This window comes from Garra rufa, chromosome 1 (genome assembly GCF_049309525.1).
Source record: "Garra rufa chromosome 1, GarRuf1.0, whole genome shotgun sequence".
NCBI classification, from domain to species: domain Eukaryota; kingdom Metazoa; phylum Chordata; class Actinopteri; order Cypriniformes; family Cyprinidae; genus Garra; species Garra rufa.
In genome coordinates this window covers 12,569,212-12,584,724 of record NC_133361.1, presented here as the reverse complement: position 1 = coordinate 12,584,724, position 15,513 = coordinate 12,569,212, and the positions used below count along the sequence as shown (strand labels likewise).

At 40.8% G+C, this 15,513-nt stretch overlaps 2 protein-coding genes across 2 annotated transcripts in view; both read right to left on the bottom strand.

Moving 5' to 3' along the window:
- LOC141284469 (GTPase IMAP family member 4-like) overlaps positions 1-15,513 on the bottom strand; it is a 480,107-nt gene that overhangs the window by 337,212 nt on the left and 127,382 nt on the right. The window lies entirely within an intron of this gene.
- LOC141330892 (E3 ubiquitin-protein ligase TRIM35-like) lies at positions 8,777-12,334 on the bottom strand. The gene is made up of 6 exons (XM_073835684.1): positions 11,739-12,334; positions 11,266-11,361; positions 10,799-11,029; positions 10,699-10,721; positions 10,499-10,617; positions 8,777-9,385 (listed from the first exon to the last, which is right to left on the bottom strand). The coding sequence occupies exons 1-6, from the start codon at positions 12,132-12,134 to the stop codon at positions 8,889-8,891; spliced, it is 1,362 nt and encodes a 453-aa protein (XP_073691785.1). The 5' UTR covers positions 12,135-12,334; the 3' UTR covers positions 8,777-8,888.

Here is a 15,513-nt window from a genome sequence, read left to right as displayed (position 1 = left end):
TCCTCAAAGGTCATCCTCGAAATCTAGTCTGGACCACCGAAGCATCTACAGCCTTCAATAAACTAAAGCAAGCCTTCACTCAAGCTCCACTTCTCACTCATCCGGACCCCGATCTCCCTTTCGTCGTTGAAGTGGATGCCTCTACCACCGGAGTCGGAGCTGTTTTATCTCAGCATCACGGTACCCCTGCACGCCTCCTTCCATGTGCTTACTTCTCGAGGAAGCTCAGCCCGGCTGAGAAAAATTATGACATCGGAAACCGAGAACTGTTGGCCATCAAGCTCGCCTTAGAGGAGTGGCGACATTGGCTGGAGGGAGCTCAACACCCCTTTCAAGTCCTCACCGACCATAAAAACTTACAATACCTCCGTGATGCCAAGAGATTATGTCCTCGTCAGGCCAGGTGGGCCCTCTTTTTCACCAGATTTCAATTCATCATTTCATATCGCCCCGGATCCAAAAATGCACGTGCTGATGCCCTATCCCGTCTCTTCGAACCTGAGGAAACCACGGACACTCCTACGAACATCATTCCCTCCAAGATCATTGTCAGTCCCATCGAATGGACCTCCCCTCCAGCAGTTGCCACTCCTGAACCCAGGACTCAGCCGGGCTGCCCTCCAGGACGCAGATACATTCCACGCTCACAGCGGGTAGATCTCATCCATACCACTCACACCTCTCTAGGTACCGGTCATCCAGGGGCCAACAACACTCTCTCGCTGTTGTCCGATCGTTTCTGGTGGCCCAATATGGCAAGGGATGTGAGAAGGTATGTGTTGGGATGCAAGGAATGCGCCATGGCCAAGAGTCCTCGTCACCTCCCTGCGGGGAAACTCCATCCCTTGCCAGTCCCGAACCGTCCCTGGTCACACCTAGGAGTGGATTTCATGACCGATCTTCCACCCTCTGATGGAAATACCTGCATCTTGGTCATCGTCGACCGCTTCTCCAAGTCTTGTCGCCTGATTCAATTGAAGGGTCTCCCTACCGCATTTGAGACAGCCGAATGTCTATTCAACCAGGTGTTCAGGTACTACGGAATTCCTGAAGATATCGTTTCCGACAGAGGCCCACAATTCATATCCCGTGTATGGAAGGCCTTCTTCCGACTCCTAGGTGTGACCGTAAGCCTCTCGTCCGGATATCATCCGCAAACTAACGGACAAACCGAGAGGAAAATCCAGGAGGTGGGACGGTTCCTTCGGACATTTTGTCACGGTCACCAGAACTCCTGGAGCCAGTTTCTGGGCTGGGCAGAGTACGCCCAGAACTCCCTGCGGCAACCGTCCACGGGACTTACACCCTTCCAGTGTGTGTTAGGATACCAGCCACCACTGTTCCCGTGGGACGGAGAACCCTCAGACGTACCCGCAGTGGACCACTGGTTCCGGGAGAGCGAGAGAGTCTGGGACAATGCCCATCACCATCTTCAGAGGGCAGTGCGCAGAGCTAAAACATCGTCGGAGGATTCCAGGTCCTACCTTCACTCCAGGTCAAAAAGTCTGGCTCTCCACCAGGGACATCCGCCTGCGCCTGCCCTCCAGGAAACTCAGTCCCAGATTTGTTGGTCCCTTTACCATCCTGGAACAGGTCAACCCAGTCACATACAAATTACAACTGCCACCTCAGTATAGGATTCACCCAACCTTTCATGTTTCACTTCTCAAACCCTGTCACGATCCTCTGCTTCCCTCCACAGAGCCTGGCCAAGAAGAACCCCCTCCCGAGATGGCAGTAGAAGAAGGCACCATCTATTCGGTCAAGGAGATCCTGATGTCCCGGCGTCGTGGTGGTCGTCTCGAATACCTAGTTGATTGGGAAGGATATGGACCAGAAGAAAGATCATGGGTACCTCGTGATGACATCCTAGATCCCACGCTCATTGATGAATTCCATGCTACTCACCCTAACCATCCTGCACCTCGAGGAAGGGGTAGACCACCTCGACGCCGGAGAGTTCGGCCCCCAGGAGAGGGCCGTGGGGAGGGGGGTAGTGTCACGGATTGGCCAGGCTCTAACACCAGTCACACCCAGCGATCACAATCACCCGAGTTCTGATGAGTATCACCTGCACCTAATCACCTGCCAACCTATTTATACACACACCGCACTTCAGTCATCGTCCGGGCACGTTAACTCTACACGGACTCATTGTGTCTCTCGCCTTCGAAGCCACAATCCAAACTTACTTGAAAGTACTTACCTGTCTCTCTTGTGTTCTAGTCTTGTGCTCCCTGTGTCTCCAGCCCAGTCTGCGGTGTGTGTCCATCCTAGTCTCGTCCAGATCCATCTCCTGCAAAAGAAAGAACGGATTAATCATCTGCTGTGCTACTTATCACTCTACACCGTGCATCCGTTACTCACCTCTCTGGATCAGCCTTTCTCCTCACTGTTTCTGCTCTGCTGCAATCTAATAAACATCTTGAATTGTACTTACCTGTCCCGTGTGTCTGTGTGCATAACATAACTATATTACTTAACAATTAGTTAATATTTTTGTGCCCCAGTAAGTAAAGTCATAACATAATGATATCTTTGCAAATCATTAGCTAATGATTAATTAAAGCAGACAACTGGAAGTTTAAATGCATGGCTTCAACACATTAAGGCGCATAACTGACTAATTCTATATCATAACCACAATGACATATTACTTAACAATTAGCTAATAGTTTTGTGCCTCAATAAGTAAAGTCATAACATAATGATATCTCTGCAAATCATTAGCTAATGAGTAATTAAAGCAGACAACTGGAAGTTGAAGTACATAGCTTTGACCACTGTAGTAACTAACACATGAATTTGCACTATTAGTTGATAAAATAAGTTATTAGGGAATTAATACATTATGGCACAATTAACTAATAACAATGTATTGATTACTTAATCTATGAATCATATAGAATGTTCATTAGTTGCTGATGTAGTAATCATTAATAAATTGCTTAGTTCTTCATTAACTTGTGATTATCTGTGCATTAATTAAACATGAATTAATGCTTATTTGTGCACACGTATTGTAAAGTGTTACCAGTCAGTGTGTATACACTATAGTGCTGACAAGGATTGCATATAACTTCATGTCTTAAATGCTCGAACTAACCCTTTAAGTTCCTCAATGCGTTTGGCAGATGAGGCGAAGTGGTTAAAGGTCTTGTTGATGACAAGTTCTCTTTCAGGTTCTGGGAGACAGAGTTGTATCTCCCGTAATTCAGACTAGCATTGTCAGCAGAATCCGCAGATATCATGTCTAGTCCCAGTACATTTTCCTCCAGCTTGGTGACTATCTGGTTGTGGATCACGGCAGATGTTTCATCACTGTCATCATAGAAATCAAGGACCTTCGTCTGTACTCCCAAGTCTGGCGTCCAGTAACGCACTGACAGTGGGGAGAGCTTGGTGGTCCCATGATTGGAGGCATCTGAAGCCACTGAGAAGAATGGCGTGTGGGCTGTGGAAACACACACACAGATGGGATGAACTTAAAAGAGATTCTCTAAAAACAGATTATTATAAAAATACAAGATACTGCTTTACTGTTTTGATCATTATTGATTTTATATAAATATTATCTATAGAAATATTTATACCTTTTCAAAAATTATAGCTGCTTTTGCTTGTTTAGTTTGGGAGATAACGAATAGTGCAATGTTGCTCACAATCATGTGAGGATACACAGAGCCTGGTTTCACGAAGGCATCGATGAGCAGCATTATGTTAGATAACGTTAGCTTCTGATGCAAATTCAATGAACTGAAGGAAAAGTTGACTTTTAGCTGTAGGATAAGATGATTAGCTAACATTACACAAATAGCACACAACGTTATATCCATGAACATAACTTTAACTTTACCTTTGATTGTTGCCTCTTGTTGCTCATTCAGTGGTCTTCTGAGGCGGGAGCAAGCACATCCGTGACAATGGCTTCTGCCTTTGTCTGACCACAGGTCATCCTCTTGGCAATGTCCGAGTCCGGATAAATCGTCGGGGCTAGCTTTGTGCCGCAATCTCCTGCTCGATATGATGTGGCATGTTGGACAGTGTGATACACACTCGTCACCTCTGCAGCAGTGACTTTGTCAGCTAGAAAGTCGTTTTTAGGTTGGAGAAAAGCATCCATGGATTTGGATGTCTGTTTCTGTTGGACACGTTTCTTGTGAGTCTCCATGAGTCTGTGTCGTTTGACATCATATTCCCCTCCATGTCCCATTGAGACGGACGTTTTGCAATGGTCACAAAAACCCCTCTCGGTATCCTCCTCAACACCTTTCAGCCACAAATATTCATTTTCACAGTCTTTCTTGTACCCACACCTTCTCTTTTTAATTGATGATGGCGGTGCCTCAGACTCAGTCTCTTTCTCCATTTTTCGAATTGGAAAGTGCACATCTAAAAGTTCCTTCCCAGTGTGTCTGGTATGCACATGAGAGCGCTGTCATGACAACAACGATAAAGTTGACAGCAACCTAGTCAGCAGTTCAAGTGAGGGGTGGGTCTGGCAACAGTAGCGTGCTGAAATGTCAAGTAATGTTCGTTTGGCTGCCTGGGGCTCGAGGATATAGAGTGATCAACTTTTTTTTTTTTTTTGAGCAAGCATTGATTATGCGTGACACGGTCTCAATTTGTGGGGAACATGAATTGGGCTTTAAACACTGCGCTAGCGCTACGCGGGACGGGTGGTCACCCTAGCGTGTGACGTAAGCGTCTGGGAAGTATAAAAGCACGTGCGGTGAAGCCGGCGTCAGCTTTCAGTCATTCAGCGAAGCACTCTATGTTTGTTCTGTCTGTAGTCACTGCTTTCTGTGCCAGTTTGCACAACTTTCTTTTGAGTGACTAGGTCAACTAGAAAGGGGAGAAATAGAAAAGAAAGAGCTAGTGCAGAGCAGCCACATTATTTATTGTGTGTTCCTCCTTATCAACGCTACATCAACGCCACATCAACGCCACATCAACGCCACATCAACGCCACATCAACGCCACATCAACGCCACATCAACGCCACAGCCATATCACCCTGCAGCCCAAGACCGGTTGCTCACTGAAGCTAAGCAGGGCTGAGCCTGGTCAGTACCTGGATGGGAGACCTCCTGGGAAAACTAGGTTGCTGTTGGAAGAGGTGTTAGTGAGGCCAGCAGGGGGTGCTCACCCTGTGGTCTATGTGGGTCCTAATGCCCCAGTATAGTGATGGGGACACTATACTGTAAAAAGGCACCGTCCTTCGGATGAGACGTTAAACTGAGGTCCTGACTCTCTGTGGTCACAAAAAATCCCATGGCACTTCTCGTAAAGAGTAGGGGTGTAACCCCGGTGTCCTGGCCAAATTCCCTCCCTCCACTGGCCCTTGTCAATCATGGCCTCCTAATAATCCCCATTCATTGAATTGGCTCCATCACTCTCTCCTCTCCACCTGTAGCTGGTGTGTGGTGAGCGCACCGGCGCCGTTGTACTGTGGCTGCCGACGCATCATCCAAGTGGATGCTGCACACTGGTGGTGGTTGAGGAGAGTTCCCCCATATGATTGTAAAGCGCTTTGGGTGTATGGCAATACACAATGAAAGCGCTATATAAAATCCATCATTCATTCATTGCTGATGAGGATACACACAGTCTATGTGTGGTTTGCTTGGGAGCGGCTGTCCACAGTGCGATCTTCTTCCACTGTGAGTGCTCCGTTCCTGGAAGGCTCTCTGAGGATGGAGACTTTACCAGCATTCCCCGCGGGTCTGGCCCCGCTTCCGCTGAGGCGGAGCTGCAGCTGCACTCGTGGGGTTCGCAGCTGGATCTGCTGGAGGGAATGGAGGGTGTGCACTGCCTCTGTACATTCCTGTGTCCACACCCTGGGCTCATCTTTCCAGAGTAGCTGGCACAGAGGAGCTGTGGTGGTTGAATACTGTGGAAGGAACTTTAAATAGTAGCCTGTCATCCCTAGGAAGGAAGTCACCTGGGCGGGTGAGGTCGGTTCCGGAATAGACTGAATGGCCTCTGTGTTAGGCTGGAGTGGGGAGATCCCCGTTCCGACAACTTAAACCCCACATTCACCTTCACGAGGACCAGAAGCACACTACTCACCGGATCACCCACCTGTATTGACTGCTTTCACCATTGCTTTGTTTAATAAATCCACCCTCCGGGGCTTTAATTTGAGCTCTCCTTGTCGTGTGATTCTTCACCCCGTGACAGTATGTTTTAAAATTTAAATAGATGCACGTAACTTGGAGACAAACTTTTGATGACAGAACTGAAAAATGTTGCTGGCAGAGGAAGATTGTACAAAATTTTCCTCTTTAAATAAGTCCAAAACAAAAACAATAGCTCTGTCTATCCACTCGTCAATAAATAGAGATTAAAAATACATGAATTATTCCCCATACTGTCAGTATTTTGTCCTGTCCTGTTCTGTTTTCCTAGTGTTTTTCCCCCTATGTTTCTAGTGTAATGGTTTATTCTTTGTCTCCCCCTCCTGGTTTTGTCTATTTTGGTTTAATCTTGCCCATATTTGTATTTAATATCCCTCGTCATCTCGTTATCTTGTTTGTTACGACGCCCTGTGTTCAGTGTATTTAAGTCTGTGTCTCCTCACTCCCGTTTGTCCGTCGATAACGTTACATGTGCTTGTTTCATGCTCCTGGTTTTTTGTTTGGTTGTTTTTTTATTCAGTAAACTAATAAATAAACTTTATTAACTGCATTTACTCCGGTTCTCCTCCTCCATCTCCACTCCACAACCCGCCAGACTGTAACAGGTACTTGACACAGTCTTTAACAGGTTTATGATGTATTGGTGATTGTTGGCTATAGAGACAAAATAGGTAATAATTTAATTTTAATTTAATTTAAATATAAGTCCTAGGCTTCAGAGAAAGATTAAATAATATTAATACTTCAATGAATCTTTGAGAAATAAGGTAGTATCGTCAGCAAGTTGAGATATTTTCTATTATTTACCAAATAAAGAAATGTCACGATGGAAGTTTAGTCACCAGATTGTGTTACAGATTCGTAATAGTTGAGTAAGTTTGTTAGCTGGGGATATCTGTGAGGCAGTTCTTGTCAGATTAAATTGGTGATTTCAAATATGAAATTCAATTGTAAGCTTGGTAAACAGTTTTGGAGATTTTTACGTTTCCCCATTCATAGAGATAGGAGCTGCACTTGCATGCCTGAGAGGCGTTTCCAAGATGGCCGCTGACTGAAATGACTTGCCTTAAATGGACTTTGTTACAGATTAAACTGACCTGCACTTAAAGTCCTGAACAGGTCAGTAGTTTTGCCTCTGATCCACCCGACGCTTCCATTTCATCCTCGATTCTCTCGCATTGATTACTCTGATAGATACCCTTTGGCATATACACGGAGCGCGTGCACGAGCCGAACAGCCAGTAAATACTAACTGATCCATGATTTATTAGAGATTTGTTATCGAATGGTGATTCACCAAATGCAATAAAGTAACAAGCCTGGTTTGAAAATGTAAAATGTAGAAAATACAGATACAGTATTTGTGTAAAAATGTAGTCAGAAAAATAAATAGTGAAGTAAATGATAGCAGAAAAATCTACTGATGTTCAGTAACAAAGTATTTGTACTACATTACTTCCCATCTCTGGCTGCTTAATCACTACAGATCCGTCAGTCGACCAAACAGCTCTGTGTAACTGGGATCCGCAGTTAAACAAAGGTCTGATCGTGTAGGTTTGTGCTTACTATTATTTATGTTTGTCCTTTTTCTAGTGAAAAAAAAAATCCGTTAAAATATCCGTCAGAAGATGAGAGTGACATAAAGCTGCAGTCAAAATTATTCAACCCCTTTGAGCTGAAAGACTTTTGCTGCAGAGAGCAACATTTTATGAAAACAGTTCAACAAAGGCATCAGTAAACTATTGGAGAAAGTTTATTAATTCACATTTAAATGATTCTGAGAATGTAAAGTTGGTGAAAAGTGAAAACAATCAAATAGGATCTAAACTGTAATGTTCGAAATTATTCAACCATCAAAAGTCAAATTTAGTGCAAAATCTTTTGTTCTTTAAAACCACCAATGAACGCTGCTTAGAAGCTTCTGTCAGCTCTCTACTGAAATCTTGACCCATTCTTTACTTGAAAAGCTTTCGATCATTGATAATCTTTGGTTTCCACATTGCCACTGCTTTCTTTAAATTCAACTGAATATTTTAAATAAGAATCAAATCTGGAGACTGAACAGTTCACTTAAATACATTGCATGACCAAGCATATAGTTGGATGTATACTTTGAGATGACTGTCCTGCAGGAAAGTCCATTGATCATCGGCTTCAGTCTTTGCACCAAAGGCATCTCAATTCTTGCCAAAATGTCCTGATACTTCAAAGAACTCACAATGTCCTTCATACGTCATGATTTCCACTTCCTGCTCAAGTAAAACAACCCCATAACAGAACTGGTCCACCTCTAAGTCTACTTACAAGCTTTTGGATTTGTTTGAAGGCGACGCTTGTCTAGTGTTCTTCTTATACACTGTATTGAAATATTTTTTTTCTCCTTTCGTTGAGTTATCTTCCAATTGTTTGGTTGTACATTGCAGGTTTTCTCAGTTGCTCTGATCAAACATTTTATGATATTGTGCTTTTTTTTGTTCATCGTCCTCAAAGGTTCTCAAACACATTTTAAACTAAGAAAAAAGGCTGCCAGCTGTGTCTCTAGAAACTTTTAATGTCTTAGAAATCATGTAGATTTGGACTTTCAATATATAAACTATTTCTTCTCTATAGCTTTTGTGAGCTTTTGTGGCTAATCTTGTTAGAATCACGTTAACAACATGCTAGCAACTTGCTAATCATGCTGGAAACATAATATTGTATGATGATGAAAGATGAAAGCAGGAAGATCCAGACCTACAGGAGTAACCATTACTGACTATTGATCGCTAAGATCCTCAGAGAGTCAACACACCAGAAGAATGGCAGAAGTGTGTGAGTGAAGGTGGTTGTGAATGTGTGTAGATGTGTGTTAGTTACAGGATCAGAGAATGACACCGTTCCTCTGTCATAGTCCAGATTCACTCTCACACGATCAAGCTTCAGTTTAACATGAAAGCCAAAATTTAAATAATATCCAGACTGACTATACTCCACACACCAGACACCAGTCTTAAAGAAATCATGTCCCTTCCTCTGGTTTGATGCTGTAGTTACTCCAAGAGTCCAGTATTGACTCTGTTTAACCTCCACATCCCAGAAGTGTGTTCCTGAGTTAAAACCCTCTGAACCCAGAACACAGAGATAAGAGTCAAATCTCTCTGGATTATCAGGAACAGGTTGATTATATCCGCTGTTTCTCACACTGGTCAGATCATCAGACACGACGAGACGTGGATTTGCAGTGTTTGGATCCAGAATGACAGGAGCTGATGAGACACAATCAACAGATGCTGTTATTCTGATGTTCATATAATGATCAAGAGTGAACCAAACACAGATGATTATGAATTATGACACTCGTCCTGTTGATCAAACACATCAGACATTTTCCTCTCATCACTGTCAGTCATTCTCTGTGTGATTTATCAATACTGAAAGTTCGATCAGAAACACTGAGTGACACTCAAGAGATATTCATTTGATTTCTGCTGTCATTTATATTCAATTATAGTCAGAAGATGCTTTTAATACAAAATGTTGTCTTTGTACAGAACTTTACACAGTGCTGTCATATTCAAATGAGAAAAACTAGAATAATACACAATAACGTTTATATCATTTTCCTCAGTGTTTCTCTCGTATGAATCAAAGCTCTGCTTACTTCATGAAAATAAATACACAGTAGATATTACTCCACAGTAGTGCATGAAAATAACAATCTTGCTGATATTATTAACTACAACTAATAACTTATTTATTTTATTAAAATAAAGCTTAAATATAATAATCATTTTATAATAATTAATAATTAAAATTAGATGCAAATTAGAAAAGTTGTTTTGGCAACTAACTGAAATAAATTACCCTGAAGTACTTGAAGTAAAATGACTAAAACCTAAATACAATTATGGTAACACTTTATTTTAAGGGTCCAGAATAATGCATTGGTTAAGCATTAATTGAGTGATATTCAAGTGTATTTACCAGAATTAAAATTACTAGTGTGTTTGTGCTTAACTAAAGCATTATTCTGGACCCTTAAAATAAAGTGTAACCACAAATATTTATAAGTGTGCATATGAAATTTGAAGCTAAAATGTAAAAATAAACTCAAATTCAAAATAGAAATAAAAAACTAAAGTATATGAACAGTAGTCATCATTGTCAGTTTGATCAAATAAACTTAAAAACAGCTGAAATCACTTCTGTGTCTTTCACACTGAATTCTGGGATTGATTATTTCTAAAAGTGATCTGCTGATTTTGCTGCAGTAGATGATCTGTTTATTCCCACATAATGCTGAAATCTGTCAATATTCCCCCTCATGCATCATTTCTAGTGTATGTGTGTGAGCTCAGATCTTCTGCAGTCAGACTCACTGTTCTGGACGATGTCCTGCATCTTCTTCCAGACTCTGAACAGCAGGTTGCCCAAGTAACGTGGCACATGAACCAAAGCTCCAGAAGGCGTCTGTGGATCCGGCTGTGAGATCTGGACTCTGGAAGAACATTCAGGAGTCAGAACTGCAGTGGCTTTGGATCAGAAGCAGAGAGACCAGAGACACCAGCAGATCACTCACCTTTCCATTGAGACTGGAAACTCCTGCAGAACAAACACACCATTGATCATCAACAACTCAATCAATCATCAATCAATCAATCAATGATCTGAAATCAGACCTTTAGAAAGCAGACATCACTGGCTTTCATCATCTCCTCCGTGTCTTTGATTGTGTGTGAAAGAGCTGAGATGTGTCTGTTGATCTCCTCCAGCTTCTCCTTCATCATCTGCTTCTTCTGCTCCTCTTCCTCCCTCAGTGCAGTGATTGTAGCTTCTTCTTCATCTCTGAGAAACTGATGAAGCTTCTCAAACTGCTGTTTAATCTGACGCTCTGTGTGCTCAGCTTGAGACTGAAATCAAACCACATTCACTTCAATCATCTCCATCAACACACATCAACACAATCACATCATTCAGATCTGAGACAAACTCAGATACAGACATATAACGGATCCAGAAGCAGATTGATGATCCTCATTTACTAAAATAACCAGCTGGAGTCCATTATATTAAATATATCAGATCATAACTGTATATAGTGATCCTACAGCTGGAATGAAAATGACTCTCGATTCTGTTTCCTCACCTTGATGTGTTCAACTGTTTTCTCAAACTTTCCTTTCATTGTTTCATTGTGTTTTAGTTTCTCCTGTAATGATTTCAGTGCTGTATTGAGATCCTCCTAGAATTAAACAAAATAAAAATACATAAAACACCAGATTAGAGTGAAAAAAGAAGAAAAGAAGATACAGTGATATGGTCATAAAATGCAGTGCAAAGGTATTTGCCCCCATCCTGATTTCTTGTTTTTGTTAACATATCATGATAAATTAATTCAGAAGTAATTACAGTTTGTAAAAGGAAAAGTTGTTTATTGAAGCAAAATGCTTGTTCAATACCAACTGAGCCTGTGTGAAAAAGTTTTTGCCCCCATAGATACTGATTCCCCAAATCTGTGAAACTGCATTGATAATGGGGTTCAGATCACTGCAGTCCTGTTCAATCAAATCAACACTTAAAATAGGACTTTTCAACATCATGCAGTTTTATTTGTCTTACCTTATATGATGGGATAACTTCATCGATTGGTCTGAATGTGTGACTGACATGTTTTTGTGAATTAACACACACTAAACACAGCGGCTGTTTGTCCTCCAGACAGAAGAGTTTGAGTTTCTCACTGTGTAAACTGCAGATCTCCTCAGATCCTGATGAACTCCTCTCATTTCTCTGCTTCAGGAACGACTCACACAAGTTTTTTAATGCAAGATTAGTAGGAAATGTTTCTTTTGAGGATCTTCTCCTGCAGACAGGACACTCCTGAGTTTTCTTGGTTCTCCAGAACTGTTGAAGACACTCTTTACAGACACTGTGACTACATGATAAAACAACAGGAGACTTGAAGATTTCACAGCACACGGGACAAGAAAGCTCTTCTACAGATAGTGAATCCATTTCCAGAGTTTGACCTCCAACAGTCTAAACTTTACTTTCACTTTCTGAACGACGCTTTCAAAAATGAATCACAAAGATCTGCTGTCTGTTCAGAAACAAACGTCCCAAAAATCCTTAAAGTGTTTCTCTTTGTTCTTCACTGATTCTCTGTTTTCTTTAGTAAAGACAGAAGAGAGAACGACAGACAGGAGAAATATTGAGTCTCTTCCTGGTTTTGAGTGTGTTGAGTCGAGTGTCAGGTGTTTTAAGAAGAAGGAGTTTCTGATAACCTTTGGGTGTGTTCAAACAGATAAGTGGAAATCTGATCTCTGACACGCATTTATACTTTATAACAATAGTTAAAATGTAAAGATATATGCACGTATGTGACCCTGGACCACAAAACCAGTCAAAAAGGGTACATTTTTTTTTTTCATTTGTTGTCCAAATGAAGTTCTTAGCAATGCATATTTCAAATAAAAAATTAAGTTTTGATATACAGTATTTACAAAGATTTTGGAATAAAATAAAATAAAAATAAATTGTAAAAACCCATACAATGTATTTTTGGCTATTGCTACAAATATACCTGTACTACTTGGACCACAAAACCAGTCTTAGGGTCACAAATTTGTAATTTCATTGTTTGCTGGAGACATATATAATGAAGTATTTGTGCAAACATCTGGATAATATAGCCTATTATTACAATTAAAGGCCACTTAACGATAAAGAGAATGCACTTTCATGACTGTTTCACACACTTGAGTGCATGTTTTTGTTTGTTTCTTTAATATACACTTTGTTGTAATATCTAAGTTTAACTTAAATGTGCATTTTATGTGTTTGCACTATGTCTGTACTTTCTTCTACACTGGAAGCTCCTGTCATCAAGTCAAATTCCTTGTGTGTAAAAATACTTGATAATAAAGCTCTTTTGGACTTGGTACTGCAATAATGCAATAAGGCAGGACACTGGAGTGATTTCAGAGCCGGATTGTAAAGCAGTCGTATAAAGTGTGCTCAGACAAACAGGAAATAAGAGAATAAAATTCACACTGAAGATTCACCATTTTTCTTTTATTAACACTAACATTTAAAAAATTGTCTGTTATGTGATTAATTTCCTCGTCTTGGATTTAATTGATTGCTTTAATCACTGGTATGTTTTAAAAATGTCAATCTCAGGTTTTTCTCCTTATTAATGTTTTCAGCTTTCAAACCAAACCTACACTTTTGTTTTCCAGTGTTATCACCCTTTAATGGGAGAGAAATATCAGCTCCACTGCATTTGTACCTCACCAAAGTTAAAATCTCAAGTTATCACATATAATGACAAAAATACTTTTGCAGTTTTCTTGAAAGTCACTTAGATTTAAAAGTCCAGTGTGCAATATTAGGAGGACTATATTCAAACTGGACCATGATGTGGTGACCTCCAATAAAGAGTCCTTCTAAATGCACACAAATACACTCTTAAACTCTTAGCACCAGTCCAAACATAGGCCATACACACATGTAACATCTCTGCAAAAACACCAGTAATGTACACTTTTTATTAAATAGAAATCCTTTGGACTGGGCTTGAAATGACACATTTCCCACAACATGTTCAGCAGGTGAGCCATGCTGGCTACTGTGGCTTGCTATTCTTCTTCTTCTTTTGATTTTATTGGCGTTTGACAACCAGCTTTAAAGGTTTATTACTGCCACCTACCAGACTGGAGTGTGGAACAGTAGATGACAATACAAAAAAAAAATATATATATATATATATATTAGTGGTGGGCCGTTATCGGCGTTAACGTGCTGCGTTAACGTGAGACTCATATCGCGCGATAAAAAAAATATCGCCGTTAATCTATTCTCAAAGTTGGGTTGGGAGCTGGGTCTAAACTACGCAAGATATGATGACTTTCACCTTGATATTTTAGCGCGGATGACGTATATCTAGTTGAATTACACTGTAGGGGGCGAGAACGAGTCTTCAACTTCTGTGAAATGACCACATCAAATGAGACGCGCAGACATGGATGCAGTTATGAAGCCGCTTCAGGGCAGGTGCGTGCGTTGCTAGACCCTTTTTACTGGGGCACGTGCCCCAGTGAAAATCTGCTGTGCCCCAGTAAAATCTCAAGTTTGAGTTATAATTTACTTTGATAATCCGAAATAAAGACATTAAACTATATGCAACAACTGAATTGACGCTTCTAAAAGCAACGCAGTTTATTGGAAGATGCACGCATCATCACATAATCCATACCCGCGCGCCTGTGTATTTTACTGGAACGCGCACGTCGTACAGCCTTTTGCGCAGAAGTACTTGGTTACACAAGATTGTATAGTTAATTGTGTTGTAAATGCAATTGTCAAGCAGTTTGTAATGCATTTTGGAAACAGAAGATGAGCGCCTGGTCTAATGCGCCACCTGGCTTGAGAAACCCGTTCTCAAAGACTTAATTTTAGTCATTATTTGGGTAGCACACATATTCTGAATGCCTTCAGCATAACTCAAATTAGCCATTTTAATCTAGATTAATCTAGATTAATTTCAAGATTTAATCTAGATTAATCTAGATTAAAAAAATTAATCTATGCCCACCACTAATATATATATATATATATATATATAGAGAGAGAGAGGAGAGAGAGAGATATTTATATATATATATATATATATATATATATATATATTCTATCCATCAAACCTGTGTTTTTCTGATAATTCATGAGATGTTTAATAACATTCTGGGAACTACTTCTAAAGGTTTTTCTAGCATTTGAAACATTTCTCTTCTTCTTCCTCATATTTCCTATATTTCAATAATACATGTGTTACTGATTCCATTACCTGACAGTTTTCACATAAACCTGTTGGATGCTTGCCTTTCATGTGCAGTGTCTGATTCAGTCCATTATGTCCTAATCTAAGACAGGTGAGAAGAACCTCTCCCCCTGTTGATCTGTGTCATTTGGTTTAGCCCATCGTTTGTGTGATTCCCGGCACCTGTCTCTGTAATTAGTCACCCTTTAAAAGTCTGTTTGTTTCTTGAGTTCTCTGTTGGTCTTTGTGAATGTTATATGTGATTCGTGTGTGGATTATTCTGTGTTCCTGCCAGTTCCTGCCTGTATCTCTGAAGACTTTATTAAATGTATATAGTGTTAATTGTTTATCTTGTCTCGTCTCGCTTCGTCCAGCACGTAAACCGTAACAGAAAGACCGACGGAAACAGTTTACCCGGCACTTTCCCCTGCGTTTATTTTCCCGTTTTTTCCCTCAGTGTTTTGTTTATTTTTTATTTGATTTATTATGGACCCTACTGTTCGTCTCATCCTCCTGAGACAGGAGGAACGCTCTCTTGAGGACCATACACGTGAGTTCATCTTCCTGGCAGAACAT